Source organism: Chelonoidis abingdonii, chromosome 3 (assembly GCF_003597395.2).
Source record: "Chelonoidis abingdonii isolate Lonesome George chromosome 3, CheloAbing_2.0, whole genome shotgun sequence".
In the NCBI taxonomy this organism is placed as follows: Eukaryota; Metazoa; Chordata; order Testudines; family Testudinidae; genus Chelonoidis; species Chelonoidis abingdonii.
Window position 1 is genome coordinate 151,729,984 of NC_133771.1, and position 25,602 is coordinate 151,755,585.

Genomic DNA, 25,602 nt, shown 5'->3' on the forward strand with positions numbered 1-25,602 from the left:
GTAGATGATAAAGTGAGACTAAATTTCCTCCCTGTCCTAACTTTTTTCTGTGCTGCATAGGACTGAAGGAAATCCACAAAGACCTCAGAAACTGACAAAGAAAGACAAAAGGACCAGGAGGATACAATGCAATCCAAGAAATATCACCAAACCAAAACAAAAGAAATATTAGCCACCCTAGAAACCTTAGCCGTAAAAAGCCAAGTACTGGCTCTATATCTGAGTCTCTTTTCCTTATTTAAGAAAAAAAAAGTTACGATTTCTTGATTATGTCCCACTTACAAACAACAGCTTAAAAACAAACACCTAAAAGTTTGAAAAATCTGTTACATTTGTCACTGAATACAAAACTCTCATTAATTTATATTTCATTTGAAAAGTTATTAAAATCCAGCTAAATCTTTTCAATGGAACCTTAATGTGGTTCAGCTGTTTAAAATGTTATAGTACACTGTAGTTCTATGGATATATTACAGCCTTCCATGGATTAGAATGCAACACTTCATTGATTTCCTCACCAGTGGCCCCAAGCTTTCTTACATTTGAACCAGTGTTGCAAGTACATATCAATATTTTCCTGAGTTGGACTGTGAGCTTTTCAAAGCAGGGACCTTGTTTCTTCATGTGTTCAGAAAAATACAATATATGCTACTCATAGTCTAAAAGACCCTCAATCCTGCAAACCTGCCTATGCTTAACTTTAAGCACAAATTGTCCAATTTACTTCATTTAATTTACTCACATCTGTAAAATTAAATGCATGCAAGTGTTTGCAGGACTGGGGTATGTCTACGATTATTAAAATAATCAGAATGTGATCATTTATATTATTGTTCACACATGTATTATAATCTATTATTCAATTCTCAGTCTTTGTTTACTAATGTATTATCTATTTTAATTCTCAGTCATTAATATTTTCAGTGTATTTTTATGTTTTTATTATTCTAAAGTACGAATTTAGGTTAAAATTTCAAAACATGTTTGACTACCTTTAGGCAGCTAAATGCATGTCTAGTCATCTAAAATAAAGTTGCCTATTTTTCAGAAATGCTGAGCACTCAACTCCCACAAGCCAATGGAAGCTACAAATACTCAGTATCTTTGAAAAATCAGACAACTTTATTTTAGATAACCCTAGACATGGACTTAGGTAATCCTGGAAATGACTAATTATGTTTAAAAAAATGTGTACTTTATATTTGATATAAACTATAAACAGAGAAAAGGATAGTGTAAATTATAAGTTATAGGGAGACTTTGGGAAAAATATATTTCAAAGACTTGTTTCATTCAATTTAGAGAGTGAGCAATTTTAGAATGAATTACACTTAGAGAATCTTCATGTAGTTTACTGTTGCTATAGTGCTCTGTGGAAATAAGAATTGCAATGAACGCTAACAAAACTTGATCTGTGTCACTGAAATGCCAGAGAAAGCTATGACTAGGTTTGAAATTCAAGTTAAATATATTGGATTTGTTTCTGAACAGAATTTAGAAACTTCCCTTTATTTTCTTTGGGCATGATCCTGCACTCATTCAGGTCAATGCCAAAGTTCCCATTCGCATCAATGGTGAAGTTTCAGGACTTTAGTGAAAATGCAGTGTTATGGTTGAGATAAAATTCTATGAGTTAGTTAATCACTAACTTTACATTATTTCATCCCATTTATAGAACAGTTATTATAAAGTGTAGATATTTTAACATTTGTTCTACTCTAGTCATTTCAAAGACTGAACACGACAACTAACACAACTCAACTCTAGAGACAAAAGTGATATGAAATATAGCACCAAAAGACATTTTCAATTGTTGTACATTTTTCTAAAGTAACTTTTCTGAAAAAACAGAGGCATAAATGAAATAAAAGATGTTTGGGATGACATATGAAACTCAGTTGTCGTTTCACCACACAGCAGCAATAGGTCATCTCAAATGCACGCTGATGGAACTTTACACCACCACACAAAACATTTACTTCAGCCTTAGGATTTCTGTCTATACATAATGAAAAAGGTATACATCCAGTGTTCGAGTTATGCATTTACAGAAACTCATTTAGGAAGCAAGTAATTTATAGAAGAAATTCAAAATTCCTCCAACAATTCCTTACCAAGATGTTCATTCTGTCTTTCATAGTCATAAAAAAAAAAATGAATTGCTGTGCTTACCATCTGGTGGAAGCTGACTAGCAAATTCAGCTGGTAAAGTCAAAAGAGCATAGTCTTTCAATGCAGCTAGCCAAAGGCGACTCAGAATAGGCAGCTCAGGTTGTACAAGTGTTATCAAACTGTCTGGAGGTAGCTCATCTACAGTACCAAAATCCTCTTCCTCATCATCCGTATTCTTTATTGCTCGCTTTGGTTTGGTCTCTGCTTCCTTTTTAATTTTCATAGCTACAACATACACCTATAAAAACAGATACAAAATTTTTGCTTTAAAATTCTAAAAAGAAAAAAGCCTTTCAATTAAATGACAAATTGCACTTGTAAATGACCTTTATTTTAGCTGTTATGGAATATCATGAATAGTTTTAAAATTTTTGTGACAATCTGAAAACACTTTAAAAAAATACTGCAAAATATCATACTGGAAAATGTTATGCTACGCAACAGATGGAAATAAAGATAGGAAAAACGGAAAAGCTATTAGGTTTTATCAGTCTATATTTCCAAGTTAAATCTGAGTTTGTTGTTAACATTCATAGCACAGTAGCCAATCTGGCTACTCACACTTTCAACCTGAAGAGTGTCATTAGGGCTCTTCTCACAGAAAATGCACCAATTTAACTAAATTAAATCTATTTAGGAACCAGTTTAGTTACATCAGTGCAACTCACTTGTGGGTTTACTCTTAAATCAGTTTAGGAAGGAATAAAATCAATTTAGTTTCATTCAGGTCACTTTGTGTGTGTAGCTCAGGCCTTGTGAAGAAGTGTCCCTCCCCTCCCCACCCCCCCCGATTGTGTACTGTTCTTTAAAGGGTCTGTAAATTGGTACATGTGATACCCAACATGGAGGGGCTGAGGGAAAATTTTTAAAGCACTTACACAAGGACACATTATGCAAATAAGGAGAGAGACTGGGGGAAAAGATTTGCAATAGGAACAAAAAGCAGTGTTTTTAGAAAAGAAATGTAGCAGACATAAATGTCTCCACACAACAGATGCTTTGCTTCAGATCAAAGCTGAAAATAGCTTAACACTACAGGGCTGAAGTGCTAATACTTTCCTTATTTTCTCAAAATAACTTCCAAGGAAATTAAATGCAAGAGATCTGAGACCTGCTTGTGCTCAGCTTCTTCAAAACACTATTCACTAAAGTAACACTTTATAAAACAATGCACGATGGCATGCATAGCAAAGTTCACACAAAGTAGACTCTTTAATCAGTACTTTTATTTTTGCATTATGAAACGTATAGTGCCAATGGTTTCAGAAAAGCTTTAGTAAGACCTGGACCAATCTGTATTCCATTTGGCACACCATATTCAGGGTCCTCTATAATAGCTTTCACGTCACACATGCTCATTAAATACATCCACATTTAAAAGGTTATACACAATACAGTAGTTCCAGCCAACAAAAAGAGCATCATCACCATTAAAAATACAGATAAAAATGTTAAATTAAACCCAAACATTTTTACAATATTTCATCATTTAGACTGTCTTGCAGCACAGTATTTAAAATTTAAAAATATTTTCTGTCCAATAATTTCTTATGCTCACTATCTCATCTGATTCCTATATTAACTTTTGGCCTGATTTTCAGAGTTACTAGACTCCCATTGCTCCTATCAACTTCAGTCATAATTGTGGGAACTCAGCCCTTCTGAAAATGAAGCCATTTTTCTACAACTTCATCAAACTACTCACACTGCTAGAATGACAGTTCATAATGCTTAGCCAAACATTCAGATAGTTTCTCTTTCAAGTCCCTATTGATTTAACTCATATGGACATCCTAATTAGTTACCATACACAATGTTATTTGTGAAATCCATCGTTTTTAGATACGTGTATGTTCCTTGGTATCTTACATTCCCAAACAATGACTTCAGTAGCCCTGTAGTTTTATTATTCCCTTTTTGGGGAATTCCTGGCAAATTAGTAGGGCCCTACCAAATTCATGGTCCATTTTGGTCAATATCAGTGTCATTGGATTTTAAAAACCATAAATTTAATTATTTCAGCTATTTAAATATGAAATTTCCCGCTATTGTGATTGTAAAGGTCTTGACACAATAATGAGTTGTGGGATGGTCACAAGGTTACTGTAGAGGGGGTTGCAGTACTGCTACCCTTACTTCTGTGCTGCTGCTGGTGGCAGCGCTGCCTTCAAAGTTGGGCAGCTAAACAGTGGCGACTGCTGGCCAGGATCCCAGCTCTGAAGGAAGTGCTGCTGCCAGCAGCAGCACAGAAGTGAGGATGGCATGGTATTGTATTGTCACCCTTACTTCTGCACTGCTGCTTGCAGAGCTGGGCCCTTAGTCAGCAGCCGCCACTCTCCGGCTGCCCAGCTCTGAAAGCAGCAGCACAGAAGTGAGTGTGGCACGGTATGGTACTGCCTCTCTTACTTCTGAGCTGCTGATGGCGGGGCGCTACCTTCAGAGCTGGGTGCCTGGCCAACAGCTGCCACTCAGCTCCGAAGGCAGAACAGAAATAAGGGTGGCGATACCATGACCTCCCCCCTAAAATAACCTTGCAACCTCCCTGCAACTTCCTTTTGGGTCAGGACCCCCAATTTGAGAAATGCTGGTTTCCTCCCTGAAATCTGTATAGTAGAGAGTAAAAGCACACAAAAGGCCAGATTTCACAGATTTGATGCTTTTTTCGTGGCCTTGAATTTGGTAGGGCCCTACTAATTAGCTATGCTTTGATTTAACTAGCACATCCTTGAATTTTGTTTTTAAATTAACAGAAAGGGCCTGAGAAGGAAATCAACATCTGACAGAGTTTGGAAATTCTGGGGGAGGCATGAGTGTGCACAAATGGGTAGAATGGAGGAAAGGTGGAGCTGTGGGGCAGTTATGGGGAGGAGAGAGAATAGAAGCAACATGAAAAATGTGGACAAGTTAGATAAAGAGAAGATGAAGCATGGAGAACCAAAAGCCTGGAGAGGGTAGGAGGACGTCAGAATAGCTGGAAAAGAGAGAAGGTTTGGGGCTGGCGGACTGGTCAGCTGGCTAAAAGGATGGGAAGTTGCAGCTATGCTATAGTAACTAATCCGAGGTATATGGTAAATATTAACGCTGAATGTTTACCTCAGCCCAGGCTTTCAGGACTGCCAATTTTTCCATAGTCGTGGCACTCTCTTGATAAAGCTGACTGGAAGACCCCTTTCCCGCTTGCACTTTGTCCAAGGAGGAGACAAGGAGATTGTGAACTCGGCGAAGATCATTCAGGTCACTAACAACCTCACTTCCTATCCACGTGCTACATACCTAAGCAAGAATATTTAAAAGCATTCTCAAAGGGTTTTTTGGAAGGAATCATGCACAATGATACCTGCTCAAGCAAACAGATTTTTATGCCAAATTAAAATTTTTCTGTAACATATCCTAATAGCCCCCTTTGACAAAAAACGGTCTAGCTAAGTTTTTCCTTTTCATGATACTCTAGACCAGCTTAAGTCAGTACTTACAAGCATAAAGATGGTGTTTGCAGAGTTCATGGCATCTGCAATTTACAATGTAGATACCTGTAAAGTATGCCATGTAATATTATGCAGAGATGTTTGTGTTTATTTATGAACCACAGTAACTAGTAGGAACAATAACATTTTTACTCTGTTCTTGAGTATGTCAGCCTAATCATGCAAAATACAATTTTTTTCATCACATTTGTTTTGAATTGTGTACTGGATACGAGCCCTTTTAAAAGTAACGTATAAACAACTTTTTAAAAAACCTAGCAATTGTAAAATTAGGTACTAAATGTCCCCAAAAATCACTAGAATAAGAGGGGCTTTAAAGCATACTAACAACTTCTTTCCCATTTCAAGTTATTTTTTAAAAAGGGTCCATTTCTCCATATGTTACCATGTCTGTAAAAGGTTTTTTCCCAAAACCATGTCCTATAAAAGTCAATAAAATATTTTTGGGACTATGAGTGTTTCATTTTTTTTTTAAATAAATCATATCCTTAAGATTTAGACATCATGCAGACCACCTGTACAGCGCTATACCCCAGCAACCATCCTCTTAAATACAATCACACCCTCGAAGCTGTAACACCACAGAAAGGAGCCAATTTATAGGGGTTCCGTAAAGTTAAAGATTTCCAGTAGGAATAATGTCTGTGACACGCCTTGTGACAATTACTAGCTTTGTCTAAACTGAGCTGAATAATGCACCTTCCCCCAACTCCTTTCCTGAGAGAAGAGCTGTGAACTGGGGTTATTTTCCAGTATTCCTTCATACTGATAAGATGACCATGGGAGACACGTTATCTCTTTATGACACCCAATGCCACCTAGGAGATGGGAAAGCACTTTTCCCTCACCTTTATTACTGAGTCAAAAGGCACCTAACTTCCTCCTCTCCCCAACAACATCTGCACCTTGTCAGGTTCTCCAGACAAGTTTAAGGGAACAGATGTCACTATGCTTCTTCCCAAGTAATGGAATCTTCCACTCCTCTGCAAGGGCTGTGTTCCAGTGTAATTTTTATACCTCTTTGTCGTGTAGAGGAGGTGACAGCAGAATATTCACACACATATGAATATGAGAGGTAGGCACAGTAGAATCTTAATTCACTCCATTGTAAGCAGTGGTAGCAGATTTCCCTCACACCTGGAGGGAAGGTAGTGGAAGAATTTTGTGCATCTCTTTCCCTCCCTCAATATGGGCAGGTTGCAACATTTTCCCTGGACAATGGCAATTCTTTAATCCCAGTGGGGACTGTGGGGCAGGGAAGTGGGAAGAGGCAGATTCATGGGGCTCAACTTTAAAAGAAATCTCTCTCTCTCTTAGCTTTCTAGTGTAGCTGGTCAAAAAAAAAAAGGAAACATGCTCCACACAAAAAAATTGTCAATTTATTTTCTGTGTTTCTTTTAAGTTTTCCAGACCAGCTATACTTGCTGGTCAAATTCTAGGGTGGCAATGGGGCTCACTCTCCCAACAGAAGCTCCCTGTCTTGGACAAGCATAGGGAAGACTTCTATAAAACCTACTTGTAACAAATTCACAAGCCATTAGAGGGAGCTGAAACACAAATGCTAACCAAAGGCTATCTTCCTCCTCCCTAGCAAACAGCAACCCCATTGCAGTACTACCAAAAGAAAGCAAAAAACACAGTTCAGTGCAGCTCACATAGGCTCATCTCACTTCTAGACACACATGAGGAAATTAGTTTGCAGAGTTCGTGTGAAATCATTTAAAGCTCTTTTTACAGTCCAAACCCTGTCTCCCCTATTTGAGTCCCATTCGATTTGGATGTTTTGGTGCTGGCTTATTAGCAATTATCTAACCCTGCAAACTAATTTCCTCATCCTAGCACTGAGTGCAGAAGAAACTTTCCATAGGGTGAAATGGACATAGGTACACATGGTATCAGAATTAGATTCAGAGAGAGAGCCACAACCTGAGTTTAAGTCCTATATTCAATGGTAAATCACCATTACCTCAAATTATTTCATCAGATTAAAGACACCTATTTCTCAACAGATCTATTAGCCTCACAACAACCAAAACGAACAACACTATATGCAAGTCCCATTTTCAATTATGGTTAGTAGCAGAGTATTGTCGAAGTGCCTACTAGCCCTAGTAATGGACCCGGACCCTTCATTTAAAAACAGGTATCAATAAAGTTATAAACCAGTATTTACATGTAACTATTTACTATTGGTTGCAGAAAGGCAAAATAAAAAGATTTCTTAATGTAATGCCCCAAAGGATTTCAGCACTACTGAAAAACAAAATATATTATCTGGAGCCTCTTTCATTGCTTCTAACAAATACGTTTCAAATTTTTCCAGTACTGGGGATATTTACTACTATTTTTCTTTTCTCACTCTTTTTCTAAAAACAAGAAAAAAATCACACACACACTCTTTTGAAATATGTCAAGTTTTTACTACATAGTCTTAATATTTTTCTATGTACCTGGCAGGCTTTTGCTGTTATGTCAGAAGGGGTATCTTGGGAAAAAGCTGGTCTTAGAGCAGCTCCAACCTACATAAAAAGAAAAAAAAATCTGATTAAATGAGGCTTACAAACACATGCAAAATGTATAGAGCATAACAAAGCGCTGGATTTGGCATCAAAACTCCATCAACAGTTATCATTGTTTTATGTTGCTTATAGAAATTTATAATACTATGCCTTTAAAAAAAACAACACCTTTGTACTGCACCTTTCACCCATTCCTCCCTACAAGGAGCATCTCCTTTTTGAACCACATTTATCTTTGTCACATACAAACATAGTGTCCTCTCATATTATTGAGAATCATTCACATCAGAAATGCTGAATCATGAAATTGCTATTATAGGCCTTGTTAATTATCATGGAGATATTCTCATAACAGCTACAGCTATCTGCCCCGTTACTATTTTCATTGTCTTTCTATCGATGCACTTAAAAACATCTACCATTTGAAAGATATTACCATTGCTATTGGTAGTCCTCATTTTAACTCTAATTATCTTATCAAACATCAACTACTGCTGTTTTTAAGATTCTGTGGCTACCAACACTACACATAAGGTTGGTGGAACCCATAGCCTGAGATAGCTGAGCCCAGCAGTTAAGGCAGAGTAAGCCTGAAGCTAGGAGATACTCTAAATGAAGTCCGTGTTTCAAAAGAAGTGATGCCTTAGTTGGGAAAGTTTGATACTAAAAGGTTTCAAAGGGCTTCACTGAAATTACCTAACGTGCAGTTTGAAACAGTGCTGAGACACTGGACTTTGGTAGTATCTCCCCATAATTTGGATACACTGCTGCAGAGTCCTGCATTGCCTCAGAGACATTGCATGGAGTCTCAACTCATGTTTCCTCAAGACAATTTGAACTTTGCATTGAATTGACAGGAATTATGGGGAGGACCAAGGGACTTTCAGGCATTTTTTCTAGGACAGGATTGTTCATGGCAACATCCGTGAGCAAATCTCACAGGCTGAGACAATCAGGAGTCTTTCTGAGGCACAGCATGTATTGTGCAGTTCTATCAGGGACATTATTCAACTGAATTCTGAACATTTGTAGTCACTGAGACACTACTCTATTTTGAGAAGGAAAGGCAGACAGAACAGAACACACACACAAAAATACAGCAAAAGTCATCTCAGAGTTTGATGTGCTAGAGAACTGCTTTGACTGGTAATATAGACTTGGAGGTTGAAAGTGAAAACAATGGTCTCAGTAGAATGGGAGAAGGTGGGCATAAAATACAGCATACATCAATATGGAGGCAGAACTTGGGCCAGAGCATAGTAGATATTCTGAATGCTGGAGAAGGATAAGTGGACTCAAGGCTCTGGATGCACTGACAATTCAGCACTATCCTTAGGAAGAAAGGTCTCAAGGAGCATGCAAAATTCCCAATCAGGAATGGAAGAAGGAGACACAAAGACTTAAAAGAATTAATTACACTCCATTCTGGCAGGAGCTGGTGTACCACGACTGAATTTTGTTTTCTTTTTAAAGGAGCAGAGCAATGAATACCAACAATGGAGCACCTGCAAAAAGTTAAGGGGAAAAGGCTAAGTAGTAAAGCATCATGAGATTCTGGATGCTTCACAGCTGAAGAGCTGGTTGAAATCCCAATAAGGTCTCCAAAACAACATGAAATCAGTCACGCAGCAAATGGTATTCTTTTAACAAAATAAAACCATAAAGACAGGAATCAGAATAATTACATGCTTTGCACATACATAGCTCCCTTCATCTAAAGACCGCAAACTGCTTTATAGAAGCATTAAATAACTGAAAGGGGCATAAAGAGTTTGAATCAATTTTTGTCATTTAATAGTCACTCTTCGATGTTCTAAAGAATATTTGTCTCCCCTGTTGCTGTGTGAAAGATCCCCACAAAAATCGTGAAAACTCACCAGCTGAAATCCTGATCCAGCAAACATTTACATATGTGCTTAACTTTTGCACTAAAGTCAATGGGACAAGATGTGTGTAAATATTTGCAGGATCAGGACCAACAGTGAAATTGACTATATAAGCAAAGTGTTATCAAATGCACAAAGTAAACAAACAGAAAAAACAGAGGAAAAATATAATCTCTTCCAGTTACAGTAATTTTAGGCGTAACCCACTGTTGTCACAACTAACTAATTCCAGCCAAAAATGGTTTTTAAATTGACTGTCTCCTTTTAACTCTCACAATACTCCTGTGAAGTAGGGGCTCAATATCACTCCCATTTTAAGAATGAAGAAATTAAGGCATGGGGTTTGAGGGACTTCACCACCTCACACAACAAGTCAGTGGTATCCAGGAATAATCAGCTCAGATCTCAGCTTCCGTTCCTGTGCTTTCACAGATTTCTGGCCTACTTTACAGAACAGGGGCACATTTTTTAATCCCTGAGAAAAACAGATTTATTAGGTTCAATCTGGAATGGAATCAAAGTGCTCTTTTCAAATTTCTAATTCTGCCAGGGAAATGGCCATGATGGTTGCCAAAATATAAATGTTCACCCTAATATTTGGATTTCAAGGATCAGTGGCTATTGATTTTTTGGAACTTTTGCCAGTTACTAAATTATAACGAACAGGTAGAGGAGATACAAAAATAATTTTGAAGGGGTAAATAAATTGGTGTTTGCAGTACATTCTCACACACAACATTCCTTCACAAGTCATTTAAAACTACAAACTGTTCTCAAAACTGACACTGGCATATTGACAGAAAAATATACAATTTCCTAAACATATAAAGAAGGACTCACATTAGCCTGATACTGCTCCAGTATCACATGACCTGGAAACTCTGGCTCAGAAACTGATGCAAATTTCTTGATAATGTCTTCAAGTGCCTGGAGACCAGCCATCCGCAGCTGGTTGCTGTGGTCAGTTGCAGCCATGAATGCCATACGGATGAGGTCGGAGAGATGGAGCACTAAAAGATCATCTGAAAATAAAAATAATAAAGCCATTAACTAAGTTAAAGATATCCAACTGATGTCCATATACAGACACTTGCAACTATTCACAAATTTCTAACAGGGAAAGTATGTTATAATATGCAAATTTCACCCAATCTTGAAAAAAAATTAGTTGCGTATTTTGAAAAAAAATATTTAGTTGAATATACTTTTGATTATTAACATAAATGATCACTTCAGATTTCTGAAATGCCTGTTGTGAAAAACTAAGTGTTATGAATTTCAATCAAAGTAAAAGGAAAGGTCATGAGAAAAAATTGCTCTGAATGCTAAAATACTTCATGTCTGTTTTGAGAACATTTTGCAAAAACAGATTTAATGACTTGTTCCTCATGCCCACAGAAAACCTTGAATGCAATTGCTGTTACAATCCTATGCCTACAGTGACCCCTGCTGATAAAGGAACATCTGATCAATTCTAAAACTCAGGTATTGTAGCCAGCCACTGAGTATTTCAGGTAATAATAATATTTATTTGGGTGCAAATGGGGTTATGCCCCCACTTCTTTGGGACAAATAGCTGCCTCCAGACCCTGGGTAAAAGAAAAGTGTGTGACGACGGCAAGGGGTAGAGGAAAATAATCCAGAAATCAGTAACATTTCTGTGAGGACTTTTCTTCATTTGTTTTTTCTTAACATCCTAATCTTAGCTTTTAATGCCAGATATTGTAAGTAATTATTTAAAAAAGATGAATTTCCTTAATTTATTAAAATGTGATATTGAAAAGGAGTAATAAAAATCAACAGAAAAGAAGTAAACCCTACAGATGTTATTTTCAAGTCTCTAGATTTTAAAAGAGTTTGTAACTGGTTATGCAAGAATATCTGTGAAGAATATAATGTGACGAAACAGCACACTATTACTGAAAAATTGCTTACTTTCTCATTTTTACCATATAATTATAAAATAAATCAATTGGAATATAAATATTGTATTTACATTTCAGAGTATACAGAGCAGTATAAACAAGTCATTGTGTGTATAAAATTTGAGTTTGTACTGACTTTGCTAGTGTATTTTATGTAGCCTGTTGTAAAACTAGGCAAATAGCTAGATGCGTTGATGTACTCCCTGGAAGACTTCTGCGTTCCTGTGCCTGTGGTTGAAAACTACCGTGTTAGAGTGTAAGGAGACGTATTTATTGAGGTGTGGGGTCTGTCAGGGAAACTGGTTAATGTGGTATGTGGTGAAGAAGACATGTTAAAGGAAGATACCTTAACTGGACATTTCTTTGCTTTTAATAGTTTGCATGGATAGCTGCTCCCCTTACTCAAGCTTACCTGTTCTTTAACAAAGTTTTCTCTTTGTGGGTATCTAATACTCTTAATATATCTCTTTACAGTTAAGTTAAACAAAAACACATGCAAATCCTTTAATTACTTTTAGGGTTTCTGAGTTTGGCTGAACGAGCCATGGCCAGATCAAAGTGAGCCTTATTCGCATTCTCACACAGCATGATAATTCGACACAGGCAGTCAGCAGCAAATACACGAGTGGCCCAGCGAGGAGCCACAGAAGGCTTCGATTTATCCTCTTCACCCAGAGTGGTAAACATTGTGTCATCATCCATCTCATCTTTCTTCTCCGATTCTTCATCCTTTCCTCCTCCCAAAGGAGCTGCAGTGCTCATGTCTACAACAGAGACACAAAGTCATAAAAGTTAGCAATTCCACCATTGTTAGTAATTTTTCAGACACAATTTACAATGTGAAGTTGTCAACTCTAACAATCCATTCAAAATTAAAATGGAGACTAACTTTTCTATAGAAATTATGGCATTTGACAATGGAGAAGGGCACAGTAAAGGAATATTAGTAAGTAAAAATGTTTTTTCCCTTCAGCATACTAAGAGTATCCTTCATCTTTTTGAAAGATAAGAAAATGACATTCCTATAACTCTAGATCTCTGCAGGTATCTATTACAAGAAATCCTCACTTCTGGGTCCTGTAGCTTAGAAATTTTAACTGTTAAACTGTCAATGCAGAGGATACGGACGTTACCCATGCTTGAACTCTCATTCTCTTTTCAAGTAAAAGATAAAATGCATATTAAATGAAAAAACGAAAGGCCAATATTGTGAGAAAGGCAAGTGGGCAATTTATTATAGCAACACACACAAACATGTTTTGAGAACAAGCATTACAGGTACTGAAAATAATTTTCTTTTCTCCAAATTTGACTACTGCAATAGATTCCCAGTTCAGGAAATAAACAAAGCATCAGAGATCTCAATTAAAAGGCTATTAGCTAGAAACTGATATGCAAAACCTCATTGTCCAGTTCTCAGAGCATCACAATGATAAGGGAGTACACCAAAGCTTCCACAGCAACAAGAAGAAACTTATCAGAGGGATAAACTATCTCAACTGAGTCACCTCATTCCTAAAAAATAATACACTTAGGCTGCAGAAGAGTTGGGGCATTTCAGGGTGAGAAAGGTTGTGCAACCTTCGCAAAAGTATGTAGAAAATACATGTGGCTGACCTGAAAATTGGCTTTGCATGTGCCAATACATCTCGAGCCAGAGATATCAAAATAAATTTGAAGTTACTGGCTTACTGAAGAACAGCCATGAGAAATGCATTTAAACATGGTTCTCTGGGAAACTATTTGGCCTACTGTACAAGTGTCAATTAAAAGAAAAGGCTGAATGCATATTTTACAGATTTTAGAATCTACTCCAGATAAAATGAAAGAGGACCTTTTAACATCAAGCCCATTAAATAAAGTGCCACTACAATAGGGATGTGGGTGTGGGGAAAATGTTAGAAGGATAACTAATTTGTAAGTAGAAATCTGATAACACCTTTAGAAGGGCTCTCATTTGAATCCATAGCTCCACATTGTACTTATATAGAATAGTGTATGGGAGAGGAGTAGAGAGACTGATTCACACCTGCTCTGCAAGGTCAAGTCAGGAATAAAATCTTCCAGGAAGGAATTTTGAGTGAACGAGTAGCTCAAAAGGAGGTTTAATCAATGTAGTAAACACCACATTAATAACTCACAACATCTCATAATGGGAAGTTTTAGATGCAAGTCTCACTCTTCCTTCTGTATAAACCTGAAATACATGAAGGACCACCTTCATTTCCAGGACATCTCCAATAGTTGCCATTAAGAAAGCAGAATTTGGCAACATTACACAGTGGTATTTGAGATAACTTCCCCTATACTCCAAAGAGGAAATAACTGTCAAGTAGTTATATTTTAATTGTAACCACTACATGTGAAGACTGGATTCCTATGAACACCAAGTGTCCGGAGTACTAAATTTTTCTGTAACAACATCTAGGCACTGATTTTATAGCCAGCTTGATTTCATCTGGTTTGTCCCAATACATCTCAGGCAACAGTCATATCTGTCTGCAAATGGCACTTTATGACTACACTTGGAACACTTCTTCAAGCCTCTAGATTGCCTCTCTGATAACCTGAACACTAAGGAAGAAAAAGAATAAAAATTTTATACAGTGAAACAGATCCTTCAGTTGATGTAAATCAGCTAAGCCCATTCATCCCAGCTGAGAATCCAACCCAGTATTATAAAAATCAAAAATCAAACTAGGACCCCATGAGGTGCCAAGTTCATTCAGTCTCATAAAGTAAAACATCATTCTTAAACGTAAATAAAATAAAGAAGATTACCAATCACTAAAGGCACCCAAAAGAAATCTAAAAAAAAAAAAAAGTTTCCTATCACAAATTATGAAGTGATGTAGGTGAACGTAGCGTGGGGCAGAAACAGAAAAGCTGGAGAACTCCTTTACTAACAGCAGTAAAGGAAGAAACTGAGGTTATATGGCCAAAGTAGACATTACACTCTTTAGGAGAAGCATTTTAATAGTTCAGCATTATAAGATACATGAATTGTTGCCAGTCAACTGCTAAAAGCAGAGGGCAAGAGGAAGTGGGTTATCTATTGTAATGCTCACCCTTTAAGAACCACCTACGTATGCAGTACCAGATTTACTTTAAAGAGTGTGTGTGTGTGTGTGTGTGTGTGTGTGTGTGTGTGTGTACATAGACTATTCAAAACTGACTATATTTGCCATTTTCTCTTTCTGAACAAGCTAAAATATTACAATCCAAGATATAGGTGATAAAACTAAACATGGATACCTATCCCACGACAACACAAAAGAGCTCCAAATGAATGTTATCAAAAATAAATTAAATCTAAAGATATGATGTGTTATTATATGAATGTTGTCAAACTCTTACCACTGGAGGCTGCTAGGACATCCTTACATAGCATTAGCCAGTGTGAAAGTTTTTCCACTGCCAGGGATGAAAGCATATGTCCCAAGGTATCATGAATATCAGAACACAGCTTTCGATCAGTCTCCCGATCTAACATTCCAAAAAGAACCCCCTCGAGGCCGGTCTCTGTTATATTAACTCCTTGATGCCGGCAATGACTATCTCGCCGAGAACCAACTCCTGGTGCGAAAGGGTTAATATCTGTAAAATGAGAGACTTTTCCAATAAGAAACTGAATCACATTTGTGCCTTGAAATTAGGGCAATAGCAGTACTACAAAAGGACATTCTACATTCACTCTTAGTTGCACAGATCACAAACACAAAGGCATGACTACAATTTGTTGTGAATAAACTGTAACATAGTTTAATATATTAAACTTTTTAGAAGTTATATTCTATGAACTACTGAGCATCTCCCATGAAATGATAAATACTGTCAATTACCATTAAAGTAAATAGGAGTTGAGAAGAGCACTCAACACCTTGCAGGAAATGCTCAGCATCTAGTCGCATTGGATCCTGGAGAATCTCTTCTGAGTTAAGTCTTAATTGTGCCCCACAATACTAGAATGCACATCATTCTGTGGCAGAGTGGAAAAATTGTTTGTGTGATAATCCGTTGAAAGAAGGCAACATCAGCACCAGATTAAATTTTTTAAAATTTGAAAAACATTAAGTATGTAACTACCAGCAGACAATTATATACTTACTTTGGACAGCTTCTGGGTATTGTACTTTTTCCTGACCATTTGAACAGGTGAGTAGGAATCATAACTCATTTGAGAAGCAGCAGCAGCAGGATAAAATTATATATGTAAAAAATTGGGGCAACTGGGAAATCTGACTGGCTACTAAGGATGTTGCCAACAGAACAAGTCAAAACTGAATATCCTACTCACAGTATACGGATCATCATGCCCTGTGATGGGGTCTATCAGGTCCCCTCTGCTCCCTGCTTCAGGAATGGGTGCCCTAAAAACCCCTACTTACAGAAAACCCAGGCTGCCAACTAGACTTTACCCTCAGAGGCCTAAAAGAGCCAGGAAGAGACACTGACCAATCAGGTGCCAGCACATCAGTTAAAAAGGTTTGCCTGTGCTTCTCCGGGGTAGATAGGGCCAGAGGAGTGCTATCCCAGAACCCGAGGGCCAGGTCAAGGCTTTACCCTCAAGTACTACAATTAAGCTCTTGCCTTTGAAGTTGTGTTTGTGTTTAAAGGTGCAGACAAATTCTGAGGTTATTTTTATTCAGCAGTTTTAGACTGACTCTATAGCACAGGCCACTTGGCTCTGAGCTGTTGGCAGTAATTTCTGGACTAAGGCAGGGAGCACAGGAAATGCTATTCTTGGATCCATAAGAAGCACTGTGAGGCAGCCACCCATACTCCATCCCATCCGCTCCATGACATGCCCGTTTTCAAAACCAGAAAACACAATCGGTAAGAGAGAGGAACAATTTAGAACAGGGTTTCTCAAACAGGGGTTACTGCTTATGTAGAGAAAGCCCCTGGCGGGCCAGGCCGGTTCATTTACCTGCCCCATCCGCAGGTCCGGCCGATCGCAGCTCCCAGTGGCCACGGATCGCTGCTCTGGGCCAATGGGGGCTGCTGGATGCGGCGGCCAGTACGTTCCTTAGCCCGCGCCACTTCCAGCTGCCCCCATTGGCCGGAGCAGCAATCCGCGGCCACTGGAATCCACCATCGGCCAGACCTGCAGACGGGGCAGGTAAACGAACTGGCCCAGCCCGCCAGGGGCTCTCTCTACACAAGCGACGACCCCTGTTTGAGAAACCCTGATTTAGGATAACGTATTTTGGGGGGAAATTCCATTTCTAATTTGTTCTCAATATTTAAGAGGCCAGGGCTACTGTCTTTACTTTTAGCTGGAAGTATGGAAATGGCAAGAAACTCCAAAGAAGGATGGGTTTTGTTTTTGTCTTAGAAAACTCACACACAATATTAGAAAAGGACCCATGCAGGTAACACTTACTGACGCCACTATTCTCTTTGTCGCCAGCATTTTTTGCTAAGCTCATGGCATATTCACACACTTCTGCTGCTTCCCTCTGCGCAAGCTGTCGCAAACATGCCACTGCAGCCCGACGGAGCAATAAATGAGAACTGCACAAGTGAACCTGCAATCAGAGCCATTGCAAACCGGTAAATTGCTGTGTCTTTAACTGAATCAAAACTGTTAGTGATTAATAACAGCCTCCTGCTCAGCTAAATCAAGTGTAGGTCATGTAAACAGTTACAAAGTACTGTTGCACTTGCACAGAAAGTCAGAAAGCAAGAAGCCATTTGGCTGAAAACGTTAATTAAAATGGATAAGTCCCTTAACTTACTGAAGGGAGTGCAGCTAGCTACCCAAACATGATCACCTCCTTTGGAAATGAACCTCTGCCTATCAGAAACACAGAACTACCTGTACCTGCCTGCTGCATTTGCACACAGATCTTGATCATCCTTCTCCTGGAGAATAAGCTTGTTTAATTTCTTTCTGAGCTTAATATAATGAGAGAAATTCTGTTCTATTCTCCTGTGTTTCCATAAAGCAGCTATTGCCCCCTGCAGCATTCAAGATTCTGAAGAGTTTAATTAGAGGAAGTTTGAGTATACTGGTTCCAGGTGGGGTTTATTAGCATCCCAGCATGTTGCCCCATCTCCCAAATGGAAGCACAAGTGGGAAATTTAAAAAGCAAAATTGAGAAATCTTATTAATAAAGTTTATTATTCAAGATTTTAAAATGTGAAACACAAATTAAGCTTCACAGACTGCAAAAGTGAAGCCAATCAGGAACTCTGGAAAATTTCTTCGCTTCTCTCCCATTTCAGCTCTCAGACAAAGAGACCACACTTTCACAAATACTCAGCACTAGGCACTGCAATTGTTCTCAGATGTTTATCTGGAAGTCTGGGCACTTCATTTGGGTGCTGAAAGGGAGGAGACTGTGACAGAGAGCTGGGCAACAACAGCAGAGCCAGCCCTCTGGTCCTTGCAATTCTAATGAATTACTCTAGAGCAGACCTTATTAAGAAGAGCTGTGCCTAAGTGACGGGCTGAGGAGAACTAAGAGGTTATTTAGATTAGATTAGAACCACTGCTCTAGTCCAGTTTATAGTATGCTTTAACATTGGTTACAAACTTTGAATACTAGGATCCCGTATTCTGCCAGTGACAGAAATTACAATTTTCAATAAAATGGCCACCGGCAGTCACTGAATCACTTATGACAACTGTCATTAAAACCTTCTACGTTCAAATCTAAACCACAGTTTATACCACATGTGTCAGTAAGTACTTCTCAACATGACAGCTTCCAGATTTCTATGCTAAGTAACATTTGCTTGTAATATGCTTTGAATCACCTCGAGTACAAGTAAATATTTTTCTTCCGAAAGAATTCTGCAAGTGCCCTACTTTTCTTGAGAAGAAGTAGCTATACAGGGAATTGTATGTTCTTCAAGGGAGGAGAAAAAGAGTGCTCTTTTAGAAACTCTAATCCCAAGTTAACCCAGGGACATTTTTTTTTTTAATAAGTTTAATACACATTTGCTTTCCCTCTATTAGTTTGCTACGAGGGTGGAAATTGCTTTCCCAAATGAAAGGTCATAGGGTGTACAAAATATTTAACACTAGCTCTTTATTTAATTCATGAATGCCTGAAGGTTTCAATCTTGAAAAACAGACTTTAAGAGATCCTCTAAGTATCATCCTGAAGTTGTTTCAACAGAACTGCAAAAGAGAACTTTAGGATTTAAATTATTGGAAAGATTACTCTCTGCTTTAAAAAAAAAAAAAAAAGATGATGATGATGAAGTATAGAGGCTGGAAGGAATCTGAAAAGCATTATGGAAAAGATTGGTTTAACTTTGATACATGGTGTTGGTTCCAAACAGAAGACAAAAGCTTGTCACTGTTTTCTCCTTCATTTAATGGGGGAGGATTTTCAGCCAGTCCTCTATTCAGCCACCAAGTCCACATTTTACTTGTCCAAACAGCTGTGGGAGCATGTGCACAGCCATTTGCAAGTAGGCTTATCATGGAAGGAACAAGATTTTGGAAGCAAAAGGGAGGGAATGAAAATTAGGTAGTTGAGGGTTTATGATGGAGCAGGGAAAGGACAGCAGAATGGCATAGAAAAAGATTTCAATCAGCAACAATTACACCTTGGGTTAACTTCATTGTCTATAATATTCCCACTGGGAGTTTTAGTCATAAAGGAATTGACAGAGAGAATTATTTGTCACGGGATGTGGTACATATCAGCCTGTTATTCACACTTAACAGAAGGGCCCATCTACATCTGTGCTGAGCAATACCTTTCACTTGGAATTCTCTGGACTCTGACATATTACAGAGTATGGGTCATGTGGAATAAGAGTGCACCAGTTATGCAAGACAATGGGACATGTGCTGGGGCGGGGGGAATTCTAAGGAAAGATTGGACAGCAGATTACACAAACAGGGAAAGTCCCAGTTTCAGTATAAATAGGCCTGGGAGTCCTTTGGTCATGATCAATCCTTCAATAAGATCTGTGAAGAGTCTGGGATACAGGTGGCCACGGATGGCTTAAAGGTAGGGTCTTTCTGAATGTCTGAGCAGAAGTATACTTAACTCCAATTTATTTTTTAAATTTTCATCTAATAGTTTTATTTAGATCAAATTTTGGATTTTATAGCCCGTGCATCACTTCCTGGCTTGAGGCAGGAAAGTTGGTGCCGTGTTTATTGAGATAAGTGACAATACTCACCTGGCAGCAATGGAGGAACTTGGGGACAACAGCAAGATAGACTCTGCCTAGGACTCTGATAGAAGGAGCTATGCCACTTTCCCCACATATACTTCCTTTCTAAGCAGCCATAAGAGATAGGGTCCCCCAAAGGTCTCCTCTTTTTCATTTGTTATTTTATATGCCCAAGACTTATTATTGTGTATTCTTCTCCTTTCCAAGCTAAATAGTCCTGGGACCTGATTCTCATTTAAACCAAGGCCACTTTACACCACTCTGGCAGAGTAAAGGGATTTAAAGTGAACGTAACTATAATCTAAGCTCACTTTAAGGCCCCTCTACACACCCAGAGAAGTGTAAAGTTGCTTTAGTGTAAATTAGAAACAGGTCCCTAGTCTTTTTAATCTTGGGTAAAATTTTCAGGAGTGCCTAAATGATATAGGTGCCGAGTCCCTTCATTGATTTTCAATGGGACTTCTGACTTGGGAGCCACTGAGTGCTTCTGAAAACTTTGCCCCTCCGTGCGTATGTATATTCCCCCATAGGCTGCTAGCCATTTCTCATTCCTTTCTGCAGGCCTTAATGCTGATGTTTCCAGCATTAGGGATATAGGACAAGACAGACATATTTTACACTCACACAAAGGCTTGGAACCAGACTGGATAGGTTGACATGGCGGGGTGCAAACATGTGAAGCTGCTGAAGGCAGGATATGGCCGCTGCCTGAACAAGAGAGTCTGAGTGATCTTGTGTGATCGCACATCCCACCAAGCATGAAGAGCGGATTGTTGAAATAGTAGCTCCATTACCTAAGAGGATAAAGAATCCTTAACAAAGCAACTTTTTTGTATAACTCTTATAGATATTAATCTTTTAATCACAAAACTTCAGAGATGTGAAGTCTTTGTAAATTACGTACAGCATCACTCTTCTAAATACCTGTACTTGAAGTTAACAGCTGTATTACTTCAAAAAGACTCTGTATACAGGGTTAGAACTCACTCTCCATTTTAGCCCAATATTGACACTTACCCCCTTAAAGTTCCAAAGCAATCAGCTAACCCCAAAAGTCCTTTAAACCTCAAATTTTACTCAAGTGATCATTAGCCAGAAAAATGCTGCAGACATTGTTCAGTTAGTCATTATTTCTCAGATATGGCACTTGTTAAAATGAATTAAGTTTCAGGTTTTGGAAATCTATTTCATTTAGTAGTCTTGGATAAGACTGCATGCATAGACCCATTTCTTATAATATCAGATATACAATTTTAGAGTTATTTGCTATGGATTTAGTTTTAAACTCTGAATACTTGTGACATTTTGGAAGACTTTATATTTCTTTGCCAGTTTTGGAACAGTTTAATATATTAATGTACTGGTGGAGTGTCTTAGCACCCTCGGTTGCATCACTTGGATTCAACGGGTTACAGACTACACAGAATATTTGATGAAAAGACTATGTTGTCTTGCATTTCAACAAGTTCCATTCACCATCTCTACAGCACAACTATAATTACAGCAAAATGTTTTCTTTATAAGAAAAAATTCTGAACAATCTACATTTGTATATATCAATACTTTTGCAATATCTGCTAAAAATCAATAAGGAAATTCCTAGGCAAGAAAAATAAGATACAACTACAAGACTGTACTTAATAAAGATATTCGAAAGGCAGGGAATTTATAATTGAGGTTTAACTACCAACCTCATCTATGGCACTTTATCAAAGCCCATATCATGTGTATCCACCAAAATCCCCTTTGCACCTTAAGGAAAAACCACAATACTTCATTTTTATTTCCAGTTTGAACCACATACCCTCAGATACCACACCGTGAATATGGTCAAGGTATAAAGATCTGAGATACTGAGACTACCTCATTATCGGAGTTAAATAGTTTTGGCACCAGTTCATATAGCCACCTGCAACATATACGGCAATTTCCTGCAATATCTTTGGGAGTTCTTACTATATTAAGCTTATGTATCATTGTGAGCAAGGAATTATATGCAATTCCACAGGGAGGGTGACCACAGTTCAGTGGGGAGTGATGAGGTCTAACACCTCCAGAGAAGTACCACTCAGGTCTAACACCTCCAGAGAAGTACCACCACCTGGAAGGGCTCACGTATACTAGTTCAAACTGGATTCCCCAGAGACCAACAGACAAAGAAAGGAGTTTTGGAAAAATAGCCTGAGTTTAAACTATCTCAGGGCCTTCTATCTGATCTAGCTAAGAGACAGGACCTTCTCTGACCAAGGTGAGTCTGGGGATGGGGGAAATCCTTGTGAAGAGCTGGAAGGGCTGACACCTACCAGAGTCTAAGGCTGAAGTTGGGGTGACCTTTGGTAAGTTTTTTAGCATGCATATAAAGTTGTTGTTTTTTTTATAGCTTTTATATGTTTTTTTCTGTAATGCTTTCACCTTTATAAGCAAGCACATTTATTCTTAAGAGCTGTGTGGTAACTTGTAACTGCTGATTATTACAATTTTTCACAGCCTTCAGAGAGAAAGCAAAGTGCAGATGCTGGTCTGTTTAGGCAGTCTGGCTTGCTGGAGATATCACAGATTGGGCAAGGAAGTGTGCAGCCTTGAAAGTCCCCTGTCATGAGGGAGAGAGATGAAGGTCTTTACCCAGGAGAGTTGACAGTTGAGGAGCTAGAAGCCTAGAGTGGGTGCCCTTGAGGGCTCATGGAAGAGGAAATACAGGTGCAGTTGCCTTGAACTGTGTCACCATCAATACACACAGTGCAGATGCAGACCTACAGACCCCACACACCAATCACAAATGCCTTACTATCTGACACCATGCAATACTTTAACAGCCAGCTGACATTAAGAAAAAACAGCATCTATCCTATTTATAACCATAACTTTATCTTAATTAAATTGCAGATTAGAACTTACCTTGCAGCTCAGGGCCAACTGTAGTTATTATAGCCCCGAGACATCGGCCCAAACACTGATGTACTTCTGTATGCGATGGTGGAACTGTCAAGAGCAGGGTAAGAACGAGAGACAGAGTAGGCTCCACATATCCCCGGTACATTGGCCCACTAGAGTCCACTATCAAGGCAAGTGAATGGAGAGACCAAGTCTATAATAAATCAAAGAGATTTTTGGTTTTGAGTCATACAAGATTGTTTAGTTTAGAGTTTTGAGGATTTATTTATAGTGGCTATGGCTCTGACCACCCTTGCCTAAACATTTCTTTTTTAACCCTCTGTTTTAAGAATGTCTTCGTCACCCCACAATCTGGAAAAGACGGTGAGTCACCGTTGTAACTGTTGTTCTTCGAGATGTGTTGCTCATATCCATTCCAATCAGGTGTGCGCGCGTCGTGTGCATGTTCGTCGGAAGATTTTTACCCTAGCAACACCCGGCGGGTCGGCTGGGCGCCTTCTGGCGTGGTGCCGCTATGGCATTGAATATATACCCCTGCCGATCTGTCCGCTCCTCAGTTCCTTCTTGCCGGCTACTCCGACAGTGGGGAAGGAGGGCGGATTTTGGAATGGATATGAGCAACACATCTCGAAGAACAACAGTTACAACGGTGAGTAACCGTCTTTTCTTCTTCGAGTGCTTGCTCATATCCATTCCAATCAGGTGAATCCCAAGCCTTACCTAGGCGGTGGGGTCAGAGTGAGAAACTGCAGAATGCAAGACTGCCAAGCCAAAGGCTGCATTGTCTCTGGATTGTTGGACTAGGGCATAATGGGAAGTAAAGGTGTGCACCAAAGACTATGTAGCTGCTCGACATATCTCCTGAATAGGTACTCGAGCTAAGAAGGCAGCCGACGAGGCCTGGGCCCTGGTCGAATGTGCGGTAACATGGCCCAGAGAGGTGTGAGCTAAATCATAGCAAGCCCGGATGCACGCTGTTACCCAGGACGAAATCCTATGGGAAGAGATGGGCTGGCCTTTCATCCGGTCCGCCACTGCCACAAAAAGTTGGGGCATTTTGCGGAAGGTCCTCGTACGGTCAATATAGAAGGCGAACGCCCTATGGACGTCGAGTGAGTGCAACTGCTGCTCCCTACGTGATGTATGTGGTTTGGGGAAGAAAACCGGGAGGAATATGTCTTGGTTGAGATGAAAGGCCGAGACTACTTTAGGGAGGAATGCCGGATGTGGGCGCAGCTGCACCTTGTCCTTGTGGAACACCATGTATGAAAGCTCGAAGTTCAGAGACTCTCCTAGCCAGTGTAATGGCTACAAGGCAGGCTGTTTTTCACGATAAATATAGGAGTCAGCAGGTTGCCAACGGCTCGAACGGGGGGAACGTAAGCCTCGTCAAAACTAAATTGAGGTCCCAGGAGGGGGCAGGACGTCGCACCAGGGGAAAAAGGTGCTCCAGGCCTTTGAAGAACCTGGAGACCATGGGTGGGAGAAGACGGAGTAAGCGCCTTCTCCGGGGTGGAAAGTAGAGATAGCTGCTAAGTGTACTCGCAAAGATGAGATCGCGAGGCCCTGTTGTTTGAGATGCCAGAGGTAGTCCAAGATGGTGGGGATGGGAGCAATATTCTGCGTTCGACACCAGCAAGAGAACCTTTTCCACTTGGCTAAGTAAGTAGACTGAGTAGAGGGTTTCCTGCTACCCAGGAGTATCTCCTGCACCGGGGCCGAGCAGCGTAATTCCGACTGGGTTAACCATGCAGGAGCCACGCCGTTAGATGGAAGGATTGCAGGTCTGGGTGGAGAAGCCTGCCGTGGTCCTGCGTTATCAGGTCCTGATGGAGGGGCAGGGGGATCGGGTTGGCTATCGAGTGGTCCAGCAACGTGGTGTATCAGTGTTGCCAGGGCCACGCAGGGGCAATCAGAATCAGCCGAGCCCTGTCCCTGCGAAGCTTTAGGAGAACCCTGTGCACCATTGGGAAGGGTGTAAAGGTGTAAAGCAGGTGGTTCACCCAAGAGATTAGGAAGGCATCCGATATTGAGCCCGGGGCGAGACCCTGGAAGGAGCAGAACCTCTGACACTTCTGGTTGTTGCGGGAAGCGAAGAGGTCTATGTGGGGAAAGCCCCACTTCTGGAAGATGGAATGGACAACGTCCGAGCGAAGCAACCACTCGTGGGTGAGAAAGGATCTGCTGAGATGGTCTGCCAGTGTGTTCCGGACTGCAGGGAGGAAGGATGCCACCAGGTCTATAGAGTGGGCTATACAAAATTCCCACAGTTGGATCGCCTCCTGACAAAGGGGGGAGGAGTGAGTCCATCCCTGCTTGTTTATGTAGTGCATTGCTGTTGTGTTGTCCGTGAGCACTAGAACACAACGGCCCTGCAGATGATGTTGGAAGGTCTAGCAGGCGAGGCGGACTGCTCTCAGCTCCCGGACGTTTATATGTAATGCTAGCTCTGGGGCTGACCAGAGGCCTTGCGTGCGACGATGGCCTAGGTGTGCCCCCCAGCGAAGAGACGACGCGTCCGTCGTTAGGGATACTGAGGGTTGTCTCGGGTGGAACGGCATGCCTGCACACACCAGGG

The 25,602-nt window shown here is 39.8% G+C and overlaps 1 protein-coding gene across 1 annotated transcript in view; it reads right to left on the reverse strand.

The window, feature by feature from the left end:
• Positions 1-25,602, reverse strand: part of HEATR5B (HEAT repeat containing 5B) — a 90,963-nt gene that overhangs the window by 18,619 nt on the left and 46,742 nt on the right. Inside the window, exons 20-28 of the mRNA XM_032772392.2 lie at positions 23,028-23,217; positions 20,757-20,926; positions 17,374-17,518; positions 15,345-15,584; positions 12,500-12,751; positions 10,903-11,084; positions 8,108-8,176; positions 5,266-5,445; positions 2,173-2,410 (exon numbers count right to left, since the gene is read on the reverse strand). Of these exons, the coding sequence (XP_032628283.1) occupies positions 2,173-2,410; positions 5,266-5,445; positions 8,108-8,176; positions 10,903-11,084; positions 12,500-12,751; positions 15,345-15,584; positions 17,374-17,518; positions 20,757-20,926; positions 23,028-23,217 (1,666 nt within the window). The remainder of the gene's footprint in view (positions 1-2,172; positions 2,411-5,265; positions 5,446-8,107; positions 8,177-10,902; positions 11,085-12,499; positions 12,752-15,344; positions 15,585-17,373; positions 17,519-20,756; positions 20,927-23,027; positions 23,218-25,602) is intronic.